Raw genomic sequence first — 20,201 nt, forward strand, 5'->3', positions numbered from 1 at the left:
ACAAAGCCTACTGAATGAAGCTTATTCACCAGCTTCTTACTTATGACCAAGATTTGCACATTGTCCAACAACGCAATCATGTCACATGATAAAGTGGTAGTTCCACACATGACAACTTAAGGCTGTGGACACAAAGTAATATAATATGTAATATTATTATAGTTACTTTATTTTATGAGTAATATGTAACTGTAACTAAATAGTTCAGTTGATGTAATATGTAACTAGTTACTTTTACAAAGTAACTTGCCCAACACTGGGCATTTGTTATCATCTTGAAAGAACTGTTTACATTTCTGTATAAAGCATATGTACATAAGACTACATTTAGACTACTGCTCATCTATCTGGAGTCTGTATTTTGCCTATAGTAGACATATAGAAGTATTAGAGAAAGTACAGAAACAGGCTATGAAGTTAATTAAAAGTTTTGGTAAATTCTCTTATAATCAGAGATTGAGGTCCTTGGGTTTGATTCTGTGAATGCTATCCCACTAGGGACCTGTGAGAAGGCTTAAAGCCTGTAAATACAGGGAGTCTGAAACATGTAGTTGAAATGTGAAGAATGCAGAAAAAATCCCAGACCCAGTAGTGACTTGATCCCTTGCAACATGTAGTCTAGGCATGTACCAAAGGAGCCACAACAGCTGGGGTCTGAGATCTTCTCTGCATTCAACCTGTGGTTTGTTTACTCTATTTTATTGCCGTAAATATGGTGATCTCATAGAGATTTTAAAGATATTAAATGGCTACTATGATATTATTCCTAGCTATAACCTTTTTTACACCAGCTGCTACTACAAACACTAGAGGCCACCATATGAAGCTGTTTAAACCATATGCTAGATTAAACGATGTTCGCTCTAATTTCTTTATGCAGCAAGTTATTAATAGCTGGAACAGCTTACCAGAAGAGATAGTTTTATCAAACATTGTTGGACTGTTCAAAGCCAAATTAGATAAGTACTGGGAAACAGGATATAGATATGAATAAAGGCTTTTAGCCTAACCCTATATTTTATTGTTTCGTGTACTGCATATCCATGAAATAATACTAATACTACAGCCATCTTGAGTGTTCTGAAACAGACCCAGCACCATATAGTTATAAGCACAGTATAAGATTTAGCAGAGCATGTACTGAATGTATACAGAAGGTCAGTAAGGATATGATAACGTATAGATGCCAGATAACAGTGTCCACAGAGACCTTGTATGCTGCAGAGCTCAAAAATTAATTCTGCTTATTACGATCATAATTTCTTTATGCTCAATAATTTTTTTGTCTTGTTGGGCCTTTAATCCTTCAAAGTTGGTGACTATCTCAATAAATAATAAATTTCAGTAACTTAAAAGTGAATACAATAGTACTAGGATATCCATGGAAAGAGATTAACATTCTCCTATAAAATGGACATAAAATAGTTGCTTGGCTAATGATGATCTTTTCCAGTGGCTTGCCTCTTCACATCCAGTTGAACCATATAGTGTCATCATTAAGCACATGGCTGCATACCAGCCAGCAAGATTTAACGTGCTGCTGTTTTGATAAGCATACATTGTCCACACCAAAATAATCCACAACTACATGTGGTATGAGAACGTAGATAATGAGCTGCAAATGTGGGATGGGATTTGGCTTACATGGTGGTCTGGAATTATTGAAATAATTGAATCAAGCTTGAGAAATGCAAACTTTTTACAACAAAAAAACTGCCTAATACATAGTGAACAGACAATACAACTCATCCTTTGCAGTTGACAAAAATTGAACTGATCCTTGAAGAAGTTTATCTGGCAGAATAATGTGAGCTTTGTAATCCAACTTTGTGGCCAAACAATTGAATAGCATGCATGGAGATGTATGAGCTAGCAATAAGAAAATGTTTGCATTGCTGTCAGCCAAACAACTTGTACCAGAGTTAGCTAGCTAGCTATAATACATTAGTTGGCCGGGTGGAATATGTATAGCTATTCTGGTGGACTGTTTGGGCCAGTACATACATGGTAGTGATGATGTGCAGCACAAAGAACATTTTAGTCATCAATTTTGTACAATAGTAAATAAATTTAATGTATATGCCACCATCTATTGATCTGCAGTGTATTCATAAAGTATATACACTTTATTAAGGCATTCTCTTTTGTGTGTATAATATAGCATTAACAGACAGCTCAAGAGCTAGCATGTAATGGTTAAACTGAAGTATGACTAAAATATCACTATAGTATACAGCTATATTCCTAACAAATTAAAAGATCAAAGTAGCTAAGTGCAAGTACACTATATAGCAGTTGCATGTTGTAAAATTGAGAGGAAATTTCAAGGAATTTTTACTATTGTGATTAGTATGTCAAAAAAAAGTCTGTGATATCTGAAGAAATTGATCTAAAGGTTTCAATATATTAGAAAACCTGCAAATTAAATAATATTAGAAAACATCTATGAAATGACACATAGCTATACTGCTTTAACTCCATGAGATATTAAATTCTAACTTAACTTTTCTGTGGTGATATCATGCAGATTTACAACTTAATGAAAGGGACGATAGGTGAAGTCCTGTCTATATATGGTGCTATGTTGGCATAGCATAATACTAGCATTTTATGTGACTATACCTATAACGAGAGATTTAATTTAGATCAAAAGGAAATATCTCTTGGTTTCCCACACCATAGAAAACATGGACATAAATGAACCTATTTTTTAATATATGAAATATGTAAAAGACAAGCTAAAAATAGAGTAGCTATAAATAGTAACAGGGTGTCTACCTTATATTGCTGTTGAGTGAGTTATGTATAAAATATCAACTATAGGACTGCATTGAGATGATTGTTCTGACAATTCCTTTTGTGGAACAAAAAAACTTTTGATAACTTAGTATGATGTACTATTGCTTCCTGTAATTAAGTACTTAATGTAAACGTACAACAAGTTTTGAAGATTTAAGATAGTGAGAAGTATATTAAAACAATTGGTACATTTTTGTGAAGTTAAAAGCCAATTAACCATGTTCCTTACACTGCTTGAAGGTTCTTAGTTTACTAATTTGTTAAGATGCCTTACTGTAGTTATACTGATAGTAAAGTGTCAGTAAACTTAAGTATATGGAACATAATTATTTTACTAAGTTTTAAACTCTCAGTAAAACATCAGTGAATGCGGGTTTACTGAAAAACTACTAAAATAACAAACAATTAACTGTTCCATATACTGGGGATATCCCACTGTAGTAAACTAAGATACTTCAAGCAGTGTTACTGGCAATGGAAAATGGTATAGTCATAAAACTTGGAGAATTAGATTTGTGGAGTTAGGGTATCAATGTGATATATTGAAACCCGAAAATGTAATGACAATGGCTCTGGAGGCGTTCTTTGAATGTTACATAATTTCATCTGCAAATTAAGGGACACACACTGTAGCACAGCACTCCAAATATTTCACTAGTCAATTGTGCATTGAAATACTCTAATAGAGCATTCATACTGTATAATGCATTTTGAAACTTTGACAACAAAATGTTGTGCGCACAATACGGTTGCATATGGGACAGTGAATAGTTTGATGGGAATTTCCTGCATGAGCACAGTTTGGACAATTTAAACATATTTGGTTCACACCTACTTGCTGTGCTAACTTAATACAGTCCAGAGAATGATCATCTCACTATAGTGTCTGCTACAGTTGCTGTATTATGCAAGTGATTTGTGGAGCTAGTTTGACACCAAACACTGAACAAGTATGTTGTAGCTATTGATAAAATGTGTATAAATTGATCAGCACAAAACTGAATTGACATATTAAACATCTTGCAATTGAACATTAGCTAAGCCTCACATATGACTATGTAGTGTACCATCGGGAATGCTATGATAATGTATATATTATTGTGGAAAGAGTATAATAGCCATACACCATGCAGGGGAGCTGTGTAATACTAGTGCTCTTAATTCTCATGTGTATTAATTTTATTGTGTCAGAGATGCGTTACCTTGAGAGTAATGTATGTTAGCCAAATTCTTGTATAGTTAGTCATAACTCAATTTTGTAGTTGTCGGTCAGACCCTGGTTGATATTAGAGATTTGACTAGTGCAAATGATAATCAGCAGCTGCAAATCATTACATATCATGTACACTACAAGAGAGAGTCACAAGCAACAGTTACATAGTCAGGTGAATTGAAGACAACATCTTTTAGAGTTGTTGATAATTGTTGGATAGCGGTGTGCAGCTTCGAAACGTTTGGTCTACTCCCTGGACTTTGTGACCAACATTGTGTCATCACCTTTGTTACCTACAGTACAAGTATACTGCATGAATTATGTAAACTAAATTAATGGTATTTCACCTGTGGAGGACAGCCAGTTGGCGGTTCTAAGGTTCCTTGTTTAGTGACAGATGAAATCACCTCTTCATTAGTCAACCCAACATAAGGTTGTTGTCCATATGTGAACACCTCCCACATTACTATACCAAATGACCACACATCAGTTGCCATGGTGAACTTTCCATACATAATGGACTCAGGAGCCATCCACCGGATGGGTAACACAGCACGTCCATGAACCCTAGTGATAATTTTATGGTAGTTATGAGAAGTGTAGTTAACTAGTTGTTCTTTTCGGATCAAGCATATCGAGTTTGGCTCAAAATGAATTTTAGGTCAGCTGCAGTGACAAGTTGTAAATTGGCTTTACTGTTGCTGAGTTTTCTTTTTTTTTGTAGATTTTTCGACATTTCTGCTATCACAGACTAGTTAAAGCTGCTAGTGCAACTTACGAAAGATGGATTGGATGTTGTATACATACAGAATTACTTTAATAAAATCTTTGTAAAGCTCTGGGGCTGGGTATATGACTAGTCAGACCTAAAACACAGCATTTATCTTGCTTAGAATCACCCACATACCAACTTTGGTATCATTTTGACAAGCAATAGCTTATGCTATAAGTGTTCACTATGAAAGAATCTAGCAGCAAATCTAACCGGATCTTCAAAAATCTGACAGCTGCCACAGTTTCTCAATGGTAAGCAAATTACATAAATAAACTGAAATGGGAATATGGATCACTGAAAAAGCCACAACATATTAATTGCTGAAGTAATAACTTAAACCACAACTCCCCATTAGACTTCAAAAAAATACTAGTGTGGCAATGTACAATTTTTCCTTCAGATAATAAGGATTTGTGGTTTACATATTACTACCTTAACAATTCCTTCTTATTTTATGGCTTACACAAACTCTTTAAACTTTCAATGATTTTAAATTGAATAAAGCTTTCCAAAACTTACGAAAGAGTATATTGCTATAAACTTTTAAACAACAACGTTTAGTATTATTACACACCTGTAGTAATCAGTTGAGTTTATATCTCGTGATAGTCCAAAGTCTGCTATCTTAATTTCCAGTCCTGTAGCAACTAAACAATTCCTTGTAGCCAAGTCCCTGTGTACTAAACCCTGGTTACTAAGATACTCCATCCCTTCTGCAATCTGCTCCACTATGTGTAACAAGTCACTCAGTTGTAGGAAACATGTCTCCTTTTCTGACTCATCACAGTCGGGGCCCAAACCAATGGCAGAGCGAAGGTAAGCGTTGAGATCCCCAAGGTCCATGTACTCAAATATCATACAATATGGTTCTGTTATAGTACACACTCCTAATAGTCCAACTATTCTAGGATGATCCAGTTTGGACATGAATGTCACTTCTGTAAGCATAAAAACATTAAAAATTAGCTTTAGTGTGATATTTAATGACTACCTATCTACCGTGCTTTCTGATTACAATAAATCACTTGTATAGCTGACCACTTCTCCAAGGGTTCCTTATTTGCATTAAAAGTTTCAGAGCAAACTTCAACAGTGCATTATCACCTTATACACTGCAACCTTATTTAAAATTCTTGCTATCAAAGACCCTTGGCATGTTATAACATTCAAATCTTTAAAACCACTTAATTAAACAGTGATGTGGAGTTTAGCTAAGTATTATCAATGAATTGACAAGGTTTATATGTCTGAATTACCAAGGCTGTAGACCGAGGTAATTAATTGTGTTCCCAGTTCCATTGTCTGATGGACTCTCAATAGCATAGAAACTGATGTTGGCTCATTCTACAAAGTAATTTTCCCTAGGCAAAGCAAGTGTAGAAAGAAGAAACTGTGGCTGTTTGCATCAAGCTTTACCCTGGTTTTAGTGCCAGACTGTGACATCACTGTATCAAGTAACTACCATGCCTAGATCACCAATGACACTTCATCTTTTCCAGAAAGTAATTAAACTAACAATTTGCAAGTGGCAAACTGTTAGTGCTAGCATTGAAATTTATGTAATGTGTAACTCCATACTGTAACATCATAGATGACATTGGTGTATCAACACATGGATCAACCACGGTTAATGATGCCTGTCTTGGCCAGAAAGTAAACTAACGGCATTTGTTTTGCCTTTTAGCATAGCTAATCACATACCAGCTTAAATTTGTATTTTGGTAAAACATGCTAGGTTCACATAGATTCTTTTACTTTAACTGCTCACCTTTAAAGAACTCCATCATGACAGCATTATCATCCACAGCATTATCTGTTTTTAACTGTTTCACTGCTACAATAGTAGAATCTTCTCCTTCAATTATATTTGTTGCCATTCCCTGGTAGACACGTCCAAATGCTCCCTCGCCTAACTCTCTAACAAATGTGATCAGTTCTGAGGAAAACTCCTTCTCATGAGGACCTGGTGGCTTCAAGGTTTGCACCCGATCAAATAATGGATTACTGGTTTGATATTGTTCAGTCATCATCTCAATAGTAAAGTCAACTATCTTGTTACGTTGCCTATAATACCACACCAGTATCACTGTCACTAGTACACTACCAGTGATCAGTACTAGAATTGGTACAATAACAGCAGTAGCTATAACACCAGGTGACGTCCCAGTTTCCTTACGCACTACAACAAAAATATGATTACAGTAGTTCACAAAGTTACAGTTAGCACTTACCAGTTGTAGGAGACTTGGTGGGAGCATTTGAGTCATTATAGCAGTCAGTTATGCCAGTGTTAAAGGGAGGTGGTAGATCACTAACATTTTCTGGAAATGCAGTAACACCAGCAAATCCTACAAAGGTGTTTACATACCATACATTTTATAGGTACACCACACAGTGAAACAAGTGATGTTGCTTCTTCTAAATTTAGTTTTTACACATAATAATGCATCATACGGTACGGTAGTATCAAATGGTACGGTCGTACTATTTAAGTAGGGATCATGGTGAATGTTTCGCACGCCGCCCAAAATTCCGCCTGTAAAAATCATCGTACAGACATTTTACATGGCGAAAATCACCTTTACGGAATAGTACTAGTCCATATAATACATAAAATACAAGAAACACTTACAGGTGGCCAGATATAAAATTTTAAATAATTGCCAAAAACTCTAATTTTAGTCTCACTGCCTCACTGCTTGACCACAGTCACAAGCCTAGAGCCCAAACAAAGCAGTGCACAGTCACCATTTTACGCCACAACAACAAACTCACTGGTGGGATGTGCCTTTTGGGGTTCTGACAAGTGTATGCCCTGTGCGTCTTGTCTTTTCTTTTATCTTCAATCAAGCTGCTTGTCTTCTTCTTCATCCAACGAAACCATATCGAGGTGTCAATTTTCCATATCAACACAATAGACACCACAAAATTATTAAAGGTGCTAAGACTACATTACTGTACGGAGGTACCGGTACTCCACAATAGGTCCCAAGATCATGCCCATTCTTTATTCTACATATATCAATTTATCAATCGAGACCACGATGACCACGCCCTTTTACGCTAGCTGTATTTGTGACCACACCCCTTCAAGTTGGTAGGCTAATTCGAGATACTCTAGTCTAATAATCAATCAAAACCACGATGACCACACCCTTTTCATGCAAGCACACATCTTTGCAGGCTGACTCGAGATACTCTAATACAGCAGTCACCCTAATAGAACAGTCGCATGTTTATAGTTTGCTGTATGCTTTACCAAAAACTAAACAAACTAACCTATGAAATTAAAAATGAAGTAGGGATCCAAGCGATAAAAAGTAGTGAAACAAGAGATGAACAATGGTAGTTATTACAGCATAGCTCAATGGGAAATCCCTACTTTGGCATGGTATAACAATAATATTATTTTTGTGTTCAATGCCAAAGTAGGGATTTCCCACTGAGCTATGCTGTAATAACTACCATCATTCATCTCTTGTTTCACTACTTTTTATCGCTTGGATCCCTACTTCATTTTTAATTTCATAATTTTTAATATACTATTGTATATTAAAGAACGTGGAGTTTGGGTCTCCTTGTCATTTAAAATCACCTGAAAAACAGCCTCAGTTTTCCTCAAAACATCTTGGGGAGGGGGATTAGTTAAGCATATAACCACTTTAGAATGACCCAAATCTTTCTAACAAGTTTCTGTGGAATTTTAAATTTCCTATTTAACTGAATTACTGACTAACTATGTAACTAACTAACCAACTAACTGAAGCCTTCAGCCAAACATAACTGAATGCATAAGTCTATAGGCTAATTTTTTTTTCACTGTTTGACATCGCGTGCCTATGTACAATACATTCATCACGGACTTACCATTGTCCTCCTTTGTATCCCCCACTGACAACACAAGATGTCAATTCACGGTATATGTGTGATATGGCTTGCCCGTGTAGCTACCATACACCCAGAAATTTTCACAGTTTTCATGGTTAGTAAAGCTACAGTGAAATTTAATCACGTGAAAATTTATGTGAGTCCTACTCACTTTACTGATTAATTAGTGTGGCTCCATAGTATTGTAGGCATATGTGGATGCCTTTATTTCAACTGTCATTGAAGTAATGCATCAATCAAAAAGAGCTATGTAGCTGTAAACATACATGTATATACTGAGTTTCGTGTAACTTTCACCAGAATTTGTATACCTCTTGAGTCCGCAATGATATCTTCAACCCAAGTTGGCCATTTTAATCCAATTATTCTTGTAATATGCCTGACAGCTTCTGATTATTCTACCAAAATTAAGCACCCATTATTCTCCAAATTATGCCTGCTTAATAGGCTCAGGCCTAGCCGATATTTTCCTGAATCAAATATCAGGACTCCCAAACAAGTCTTTAAAATTTTGTATAAACAAACTACTAGTTGGGCTTCTTGTCTAGGTCCTGATGTTCCCGGTACTTTTTATTAATGCTTTACAGCACAAGTGCTGAAGGTCTGTAGGACACTGGTCCTACAGCTTGCTCAAAGACTTTAACTACATAAGGTGTGTTTGAAAAGTTGGAGAAAGGAGAAAAATTCAATTACTGGACCTAGGTGGCCTCGAACCTGCAGCCATCCGATCGCTTACAGGAGTCTACCACGTGGCATTAAAGTGGGCATGGCTCACAAAGACATGAACAAAGCTAGCCTACTGCAAGACTAGACTATGTCTCGCACAGAGATTGCCACTACTATTGAGAATTGATGTCGGTATGATTGTAAATAAACTATTACATAATTACAAACAGTCACGTTCAGGCCGCATACAGTAATACGTAATACAATTGGTTGTAACCATGTTATAGAGTTGGTTGTTATGTTTCTTTAACGTTTTAGCTAAAGAAACACTCTCTACTTAGTTGTTTGGCTTATCGCTTCATAATGCTATCATACATTGTTGGTGCTGTGACCAGGATTCGCTTCGCCTTATGGCTAGCTATGCCTACATTTGTAACCTGTTACAAAAAAGCTGTGGTACTGTACCATGACAATTGGAGTGAGAACGGTACCCCAGAAGGCAAGCAAATTTATCTGAAGAACTCTTATTTGTTGTATCAAGACACACGGTAGTGTGTCGTGCGGCCCAAGAAGCCGGCGTGCCACCCGTGAGTATATTAACAGGAAGAAAGAAAACGCAATTTTCACACCTATGTGGCTCTGTGATCCCTTATCCGATTGGAACCAAATTTGCTAGAGAGGTGCCGGCCAGTAAGGGGAGTCTACACACCAAATTTGAAGAAAATCGCTCCAGCCATTTCCGAGATACGAGCGAACAAAATTTCGTTTTAATTTCTTCATTTTTCTTCTTCTTCTACTTCATTTCGCACACTTCGCAAAATCCGCCATAAAACACGAATGCGTGCTAGGATCGGGCTGAAATTTGGCACACTTAAAGGGTTCATTAAGGCGGATCTCTGTACCAACTTTGGTAGGAATCCGATGAACATTCACGGAGTTATGACCGATTATTTGCGTACAATAAGGTCGAAGGTCTGTCACGCCTACAGGGTAAACTCCTTTGAGGAATCAGTTGAAAATTGCTATGTAGATGGAGTAACCATCGTAGGAGTGCATTTTTGTGGTTTGAAAGGAATCAGGATAAAGACCACGGCGATATGGCACAAAACCCGACCTGCGTCAAAATTACGCGATCGATTTTTATGAATAAAAAACTATTAGTTTTCGTGTCTATCAGGCAAACCGCTTAGAGCAATGAGCTGAAAATCAGTATGTAGCTGGAATAATCATCATAGAAAGTCCTTGCAGTAGTACAGAAGAATCGGATTACAAACCACTGAGTTATGATTCGAAAGGCAACTACATGTAGCAAATGCGAGATCGAGATACTCTAATAGAACAGTCACCCTAATAAAGCATTCAGCTGTATTTATAATTTACTCAATTATATTACATTGCAAATTATTCTGTAAGGAATTCAGTTACAAACAAGTCACCCTGTAGTCAGATCAGCCAGAAGAAGGTACCTAATAGAGAGTTCAGCTACAAAGAAACCATCATGTAGAGAGTTCAGCTCAAACAAATTGCCCTGTAGAGAGATCAGCTAGAAGAAGTTACCTTGTGGAGAGTTCAGTTACAAAGAAACAATCATGCAAAGTGTTCAGCTACAAACAAATCACCCAGTAGAAAGTTCCGCTATGAACAGAATCAACAGATCCACTGTAGAGAGTTCAGTTAGAAACAAGTTATGTTGTAGAGAGATCAGCTAGAAGAAGTAACCTTGTAGAGAGTTCAGCTACAAAAAAAACACCATGTAAGAGAGTTCAGCTGCAAACAAATCACCTGTAGAGAGTCCAGCAGGAACAAGTCACCCTGTACAGAGATCAGCTAGAAACAAGTCACCCTGTAGAGAATTCAGCTACAAACAAATCACCCTGTAGAAAGATCAGGTAGAAGAAGTTACCGTGTAGAGAGTTCAGCTGCAAACAAATCCCCTGTAGAGAGTTCAGCTAGAAACAAGTCACCCTGTAGAGAGATCAGCTAGAAACAAGTCACCCTGTAGAGAGTTCAGCTAGAAGAAGTCACATTGTAGAGAGTTCAGCTACAAAGAAACTACCATGTAGAGAGTTCAGCTGCAAACAAATCACCCTGTAGAGAACTCAGCTACAAACAAATCGCCCTGTAGAAAGATCAGCTAGAAGAAGTTACCTTGTAGGGAGTTCAGCTACGAATAGATCACCCTGTAGAGAGTTCAGCTACAAACAAATCACACTGTAGAGAGTTCAGTTACAAAGAAACCACAATGTAGAGAGATCAGTTGCAAAAAAATCAATCACTCTGTAGAGAGTTCAACTAGAAAAAGTCACCTTGTAGAGAGTTCAGCTGCAAATAAATCACCCTGTAGAGAATTCAGCTACAAACAAATCACCCTGTAGAAAGATCAGCTAGAAGAAGTTACCTTGTAGAGAGTTCAGCTACAAAGAAACCACCATGTAGAGAGTTCAGCTGCAAACAAATCACCCTGTAGAGAGTTCAGCTAGAAACAAGTCACCCTGTAGAGAGATCAGCTAGAAACAAGTCACCCTGTAGAGAGTTCAGCTAGAAGAAGTCACATTGTAGAGAGTTCAGCTACAAAGAAACTACCATGTAGAGAGTTCAGCTGCAAACAAACACCCTGTAGAGAACTCAGCTACAAACAAATCGCCCTGTAGATAGATCAGCTAGAAGAAGTTACCTTGTAGGGAGTTCAGCTACAAACAAATCACCCTGTAGAGAGTTCAGCTACAATGAAATCATCATGTAGAGAGTTCAGCTGCAAACAAATCATCCTGTAGAGAGTTCAGCTATGAAAAGATCACCCTGTAGAGAGTTCAGCTAGAACAAGTCACCTTTTAGAGAGTTCAGCTACAAAGCTACCACCATGTAGAGAGTTCAGCTGCAAATAAAAATCAATCACTCTGTAGAGAGTTCAGCTAGAAGAAGTCACCTTGTAGAGAGTTCAGCTGCAAAAAAATCACCCTGTAGAGAATTCAGCTACAAACAAATCACCCTGTAGAAAGATCAGCTAGAAGAAGTTACCTTGTAGAGAGTTCAGCTACAAAGAAACCAGAGTTCAGCTGCAAGCAAATCACCTGTAGAGAGTTCAGCTAGAAACAAGTCACCCTGTAGAGAGTTCAGCTAGAAGAAGTCACATTGTAGAGAGTTCAGTTACAATGAAACTCCCATGTAGAGAGTTCAGCTGCAAACAAATCACCCTGTAGAGAACTCAGCTACAAACAAATATGCCCTGTAAAAAGATCAGCTAGAAGAAGTTACCTTGTAGAGAGTTCAGCTACAACAAAACCATCATGTAGAGAGTTCAGCTACAAACAAATCACCTGTAGAGAGTTCAGCTAGAAACAAGTCACCCTGTAGAGAGATCAGCTAGAAGAAATTACCTTGTAGAGAGTTCAGCTACAAAGAAACCACCATGTAGAGAGTTCAGCTACAAACAAATCACCCAGTAGAAAGTTCAGCTATGAACAGATCACTCTGCAGAGAGATCAGCTAGAAACAAGTCACCCTGTAGAGAGTTCAGCTAGAAGAAATTACCTTGTAGAGAGTTCAGCTACAAAGAAACCACCATGTAGAGAGTTCAGCTACAAACAAATCACCCATGCAGTAGAAAGTTCAGCTATGAACAGATCACCCTGTTGAGAGTTCAGTTAGAAACAAGTCATCCTGTAGAGAGATCACCTAGAAGTATCACCTTGTAGAGAATTCAGCTACAAAGAAATCACCTGTAGAGAGTTCAGCTACCAACAAATCACCCTGTAGAGAGATCAGCTAGAAGAAGTCACTTTGTAGAGAGTTCAGCTATAAAGAAACCACCACGTAGAGAATTCAGCTGCAAACAAACACCCTGTAGAGAACTCAGCTACAAACAAATCGCCCTGTAAAAAGATTAGCTAGAAGAAGTTACCTTGTAGGGATTTCAGCTACAAACAAATCACCCTGTAGAGAGTTCAGCTACAAAGAAATCATCATGTAGAGAGTTCAGCTGCAAACAAATCATCCTGTAGAGAGTTCAGCTATGAAAAGATCATCCTGTAGAGAGTTCAGCTAGAAGAAGTCACTTTTTAGATAGTTCAGCTACAAAGCAACCACCATGTAGAGAGTTCAGCTGCAAACACATCACCCTGTAGAGAATTCAGCTACAAACAAATCGCCCTGTAGAGAGACCAGCTAGAAACAAGTCACCCAGTAGACAGATCAGCTAGAAGAAGTTACCTTGTAGAGAGTTCATCAGCTGACTATGTAGTCATAGCTACAGCTTTAATACACTAATAATATTATTGAACACACCTGAATTATTTCTGCAGATATTCTAAGTCTGTTGTAACTATTTATGGTTAGATAATGCTTCATTTATGGCTATTAATTAATTCTGGCAAAACTACTTATAGCAGCATCTTGAAAACTAAGCAACTAGCCACAAAAAGCATTATTATGGAACAATAGGCTTAGATACAAGAAATAAAAAAAGAATAGGAGAAATTTTTGGGAAATTCTGGTAAGAATTATTACCAAATTATCAACAACATTGTTTAGTGACCATATTGGATAGCTTTGTTTTGCACAAATCTACTTCAGCACACCTCATTAATGGATGTAGCCATTTAGCCCAAATTGCTAGAAACTTTTGTCTAATCAATTCATTTTATTATACACACAGACTACTGCATAATGAAGATAACATTATGTACCTGACACATTTACACTTGAGAGTTCTGAACGCTAAGGGCGGAGAAACAGGAGGGAATAGAGCACTGCCCCTTCACTTTTTCTATGCCCATAGGCTGAAGTACAGCAAACATTATTATGACTAGTGAACCCACACATACAAAGAATGGTGAAAGGCTTTTTTTTCATCTGAATGCACACCCCAACTATCAATTACTGAAATAGTGCAATGGCCATTGTATTTCATCTTCAGCTACGTTCAGCCCATTACACAGTGTTACTAATGAAGAACACTGTGAGAAGGACCTCTATGGTCAATGCACATTCACAACAGGATGATTTCCATTACAAACATAGGGAAGCCATCACACAGTACCCAGCAAAAGTAAATGGAACACAAAGGAGGACACAGGTAAGTCCATGAAGCATACATTGTATACTGTGGTAAGCCACAAGACACCTATAGGGCTGAAGCGATGTCAAATAGTAAAAATCCAGTCCATAGCCTTAGCTATTAGTGAGTTACACTTGCCTGAAAACATCAGTCAGTCAGTCGGTCAGTCAGTCGGTCAGTCAGTCAGTCAGTCGGTCAGTCAGTCAGTCAGTCAGTCGGTCAGTCAGTCAGTCAGTCGGTCAGTCAGTAGAAAATTCCACTAAAATATTATTTTATTATTATTAAAGTTTCACAATTACCAGCACTGAAGACAAGACAACTATACAAGATTTCAAGACTAAGATTTCAGGACAACTATACATTTACAATTAGCTATTGATAATAAGGTGAAATAGAAAATGGGCTAAAGAAAGGAGAAAAATCCAACTCCAGGAGTTGAACTGCAAGCCGCCCAATGTCTAAACATATATTTTAAAAATTGTAGCAACCCATTGGAAGCAATTCAGGTCATACTGAAGGCATACTTAGGCTTGGTTATATCTATCCAATACTGCAAGGCACCATGAAGGTATTGTGAGGCTGGTTGCTGGTCAATATTTTAGTGAGAAAATGCAAACCTCCATGATCCCTAATATCACAAGTACACAGATAAAATTTGGAATTTTCAACTAGAGTAGGGATCATAGCACATCAATAAAAAGTACTGAAACAAGCTGGAGTAGTGCACAATATTAAATCACAGTAAAACAATAAGAAGTGTTATATCCCTACTGTGCATTTCCATTACAGTATCTTGAGCACAGTAGGGATATAACACTTCTTATTGTTTTAATATTGTGCACTACTCCAGCTTGTTTCAGTACTTTATCGTGCTATGGTCCCTACTCTAGTTGAAAATTCCAAATTTTTCTGTGTACTTGTTTGTTAACTTTTTGTAAATAATTATGATGACTGGTGAACCCATACATACCATCTAAAAAGTGAAGTATCCATTATGCTTCATTGTCAGCTATGTTCAATCCGATACATAGCATTTTGGATCAGGACCTGTTCGAAAAGCACCTCTGCAATCCATGCATACCGAAAGAAGGTGCCGTGCTCCCCAGTTATATCAATTTTCGTCTGAAAAGTGAAGTATCCATTATGCTTCATTGTTGGCTATGTTCAACCCAGTACAAATCAAGAACTGTTCAAAAAGCACCTCTACAATCAAAATAATCACTATGAAAAATAGGGACGATTTCCATTACGAAGGGAAGCCATCACATGCTATCACCAAATCGACACTTTTCGCTGTCAGCAAAGATGAATGGGACACAAAGGAGGACACTGGTAAGTCCATGAACAATGCATTGTACATAATGCGGTATGCCAAAAGGCACCTGTCGGGCTGAAGCGGCATCGAACAGTGAAAAAAGCAAACCCGTAGCCTTAGCCGTTATTGAGTTACGCTTGTCTGAAGGCATCAGTCAGTCAGTCAGGAAGTCAGTCAATAGAAAATTCCATTAAATAAATTATTTTTAAAATTCCATAGCAACTTATTGAAAGCGTTTCAGGTCGATCTGAAAGCTTGTTTGGGCTTAGTTTTACCTAAGCAATACTTGTCAGGGAAAATTATGATACAGTACGATAGTTTATCGTACTGTATAGTAGGGACCACAAAGGAGTAGGCGTGGCCCACAAAATAACATCACCCAAAAACCAGCATCAATTTTCTCTGACGATGATGAGGCAGTATTGGTTAGGTAAAACTAAGCCCAAACAAGCTTTCGGATCGACCCAAAGTGCTTACAACACGTTGCTACAGAATTTAAAAAAATATATTTAATGGAATTTTCTACTGACTGAGTAACTGACTGAGTAACTGACTGATGCCTTCAGACCAGCGTAACTCGATAATGGCTAAGGCTACGGGCTTGATTTTTTCACTGTTCAACGTCGCTTCAGCCCAAGAGGTGCCCTTTGGCATACCTGAGTACGTACAATGCATTCTTTATGGACTTACTAGTGTCCTCCGTTGTGTCCCATTCATCCTTGCTGACAGCAAAAAGTGTCGATTCACAGCAGCACGTGATGGCTTCCCATCGTAATGGAAATTGTCTGTACTTTTCATAGTGGCTATTATGATTGCAGAGGTACTTTTCAAACAGTTCTTGATTCGTACTGCTGTGTAAAGGATTGAACGTAACCGACAACGAAGCGTAATGGATACTTCACTTTTCAGACGACAATTGAAATAGCTAGGGAATGCAGTATGCATGGGTTCACCAGTCATAATAATTGTGACCCAGACTGACAAAACCGGGCTTATCGCCTATTTAAAAGTATCGAGAAATGCCAGTTTTAAGTATTTAGTGCGTTGTAGCTCGCCAATGGTTGAAGCTATGTGTACCAAATTTTCACAAGTCTTACACCAATTCCTTACCTTCCAGAGCATCCACTGTGCAAGTAGCCAACAACTATTAGTAAGTTTCCCGCCATTTTAGATAGTTTTTAAACCGAGGTTGACTGTATCAGGCGAGCTGCAAATTGGGTGGGAGGCAGGGGCCCTGGAAGGCAGGCAAGATGGTATTCAAAAATTGAAAAGGAAGGCCAAGGGATGAACTAGGCCAAGTTTTGAGCCATTGAGGTCTCAAAACTGGCTAAAATGAAAGGAAATTCACAACAGAGGTACTTATTCAACACCACGGAGCTGTACAACCACATACAGTCATTCCCAGGCTGACCAGAGCTCCATTAAGGCCCCTCACCACACGTACGGATCGCCACTGGGCTTGGGAAAAGCAGCCAGCAAAACCAGACCACTCAAGTCTAGCTGATTTTAAATGTGGAATTAGATAGTTTATTCATGTAGCTGTGTGTCCTGGGTGAAAAATCGAATCTGCTGACATGGGCGATAAGACCGGTTTTCTCAGACTGGGTCACAATTACAGTGGAACCTGTCTATAATGGTCACCTTGGGACCAGATATATCTGGCCTTTATTTACAGGTGACTGTTATAGAGTGCTACGGCCGTTATAAATAAGTAATTATTATTAAGAGGCTTGCGCCAACTGCAATATAGTCTGAATATTTTACTAGTTGTTAGTACAGAAAGGGTGAGGTGAGTCTATGAAAGTTGGTTATAGCGATTGAATATGCTTAAGCAATATAACCTGATAGATTATAATTATAGTAATCATCGAAAGGCAGGAAGTGTGATAATTGTGCATTAATTGAAACGGTGCCATGGTACCAGGCAATTGGCTTAGCAAGCCACCATAAAAGGTAGCAACCACTATACGAAGGAGAAAGTTATGTATACAGTGATTCATAGGTGAATTGTTGGTTAGCCATTATACCCGTTAGACAGGTGACCGCTTAATGCAGACCACAATGCATACATTTTGTATGGGAATATTTGGGACCTCGTGACCATGGTCGTTATGCAGAGGTTACCGCTTAATCCAGGTGACTGTAGCACAGGTTCCACTGTATTTACAAAAAAAAGTTAACACACAAGTACACAGAATTTTCAACTAGAGTAGGGACCATAACACATCAATAAAAAGTACTGAAACAAGCTGGAGTAGTGCACGGTATTAAATCACAGTAAAACAATAAGAAGTGTTATATCTCTATTGTGCTATCGATGTACTATGGTCCCTACTCTAGTTGAAAATGTGTTCTTGTACAGTACTACTGCATTGAGATTACACACGCATACAGTAGAGGGTTGATTATCCAAACTACGTAGAAGGGTGTTCACAATTATTGACAGATACATAAGATATAATACTGTTCTGTACAGGCCAGTTCAACTATACAGGAAAGCATTAGGTTAGCTATAATTATAATTGAAGATGTTCATTTAAACATTAAACTTTTCTCAATACCCTATTAAAGCATACAGAATAACAAAATACTCTAATTGAACAGTCATTCTGGCATTCAAATAATAGAGATGAATAAAAAATTGGAAATTTAAAATGGGAATAGGGATTGCTGAAAAAAGCCACGAAACAAGAAGGGATCGCTGGGGTGGTAATGTAAACCACAAATCCCTATTTTGACATAAATCTTTAGTTACATGCTCTGTAATTTTGAAGTGTAAGGATTTGTGGTTTACATTACCACCCCAGCGATCCCTTCTTGTTTCGTGGCTTTTTTCCGCGATCCCTATTCCCATTTTAAATTTCCAATTTTTTATTCATTTAGTTTGTGTACTTTTTATTAATCCAGTAATGGATTATGAAGAAGACCGTGGTGAATAGTGTAATTTTGCATTCTGCATAGTAACACCATCAACATTTCAGTACACACATGAAACTGATCAAATTGCAATGTACATACAAACTGAGAGTCTCCTAATATGAGCTACAATTTACATTACTGGTGCCTTTAATAGCTGTCAAATTCAGTGCAAGGATTGTTGTTATACACTTGACTGCATTATACATCAGGGTGAACTCCCTTCAGACTGGAAGAGGGCATATGCAACACCAGTATACAAGAAAGGCCCGTGTACTAATCTCCAGATTAAATACTCTAATAGAGCAGTCATGTAAATATTCTAATAATGCAGTCAAGTGTATAACGACAATCCTTGCACTGAATTTGACAGCTATTAAAGGCACCAGTATTGTAAATTGTAGCTCATATTGGGAGACTCTCAGTCTGTATGCACATTGCAATTTGATCAGTTTTATGTTTGTACTACGCAGAATGCAAAATTACACTATTCACCACAGTCTTCATTATCAATCAAAGAAATCCATGTTAATTTGTACACATGATATTGTAGTCAATAGCGTGAGAAGATATTGCTGAGGAAATGATAGATAACCCGCCCACATACAATAATCATGGAGTGAAAAAACTACCTTGCAACAAAGTCATCAGCCCAGATTAAGCTTCCTGGCCTATACTGAGTTTAATAAGGACAGATTCTATTAGCCACAAACAGCGCACACCAATAAACTTAACTTTGAGCACGATCTTGTATGGCTTCTCGAGTGTAATGGTGTTTTGGCAAGAAGAAACGGCCCGGTTAGGGCTGTTTCCATCCGAAAACGAAACCAAAAATAGGCCATGGACACGCACAATGAACCATTCAGCAAGTCTTGCTACTTTTTATCCCAGGATTCTCCTTGTAAACTTCGCTATGCCTGTGAAAGAATAATATTATGAATAATAAGAATAATAATATGAACAAAATGACAAATTTCAGTTTTGTCTGAAATACACGTACTGTTTCCTTTTCACTTAATACTTACTTGTGGACCTACACCAGAAGGTTGTTTTGGGTTGAAGGATACTTTTCAAGGTGGTTTTTAGGTGTGCATTCTATTAGGATTTTTGCAAAAAACATGGGCGATCCCTCCCTTATTATTAACTCTTGCTATTATGAACCCACTATCGTGGTTCATGATATTTTCTGTTCTCCACTACAATACCATCAATTACCTGATGAAACACTTGAACAAGACTTGCCCAGAAATATTGTAATTGGTGTGAAATTTCTACCAGGTGAGTAAGCATTGACAACAAACACAGCAGCAACGCGTCTAACATCTGTTCTACGATTACAAGGAAGTAGTATCAGCACTCCTATAGTAGATATAATAAGAGTACATAATAAACACGTTATATAGTCAGGAGAAATAAAATTACATTTGAAGTCTTATGTATTATACATAGTTTTAGATGCTATCATATATCATCTAGACTTAGAGGTCTTCATATTAGTTTGAACTATACTGACTATCAGAATGATCATCAGTATCTCATATCAGTGTACCATGACACTGGATTCTATCACTTG

General features: G+C 37.6%; 1 protein-coding gene across 3 annotated transcripts in view; it reads right to left on the bottom strand.

Moving 5' to 3' along the window:
* Positions 1 to 4,092: 4,092 nt before the first annotated feature.
* Positions 4,093 to 20,201, bottom strand: part of LOC136256768 (muscle, skeletal receptor tyrosine-protein kinase-like) — a 38,225-nt gene continuing 22,116 nt past the window's right edge. For all 3 annotated transcript variants that reach the window (XM_066049785.1, XM_066049786.1, XM_066049787.1), the window contains 6 exons: positions 19,844 to 19,987; positions 7,019 to 7,135; positions 6,556 to 6,966; positions 5,362 to 5,725; positions 4,360 to 4,579; positions 4,093 to 4,305 (listed from right to left, as the gene is read on the bottom strand). In XM_066049785.1, the coding sequence (XP_065905857.1) occupies positions 4,147 to 4,305; positions 4,360 to 4,579; positions 5,362 to 5,725; positions 6,556 to 6,966; positions 7,019 to 7,135; positions 19,844 to 19,987 (1,415 nt within the window). In that variant the 3' untranslated portion in view covers positions 4,093 to 4,146. The remainder of the gene's footprint in view (positions 4,306 to 4,359; positions 4,580 to 5,361; positions 5,726 to 6,555; positions 6,967 to 7,018; positions 7,136 to 19,843; positions 19,988 to 20,201) is intronic.

Source organism: Dysidea avara, chromosome 5, assembly GCF_963678975.1.
Source record: "Dysidea avara chromosome 5, odDysAvar1.4, whole genome shotgun sequence".
Lineage (NCBI taxonomy): Eukaryota > Metazoa > Porifera > Demospongiae > Dictyoceratida > Dysideidae > Dysidea > Dysidea avara.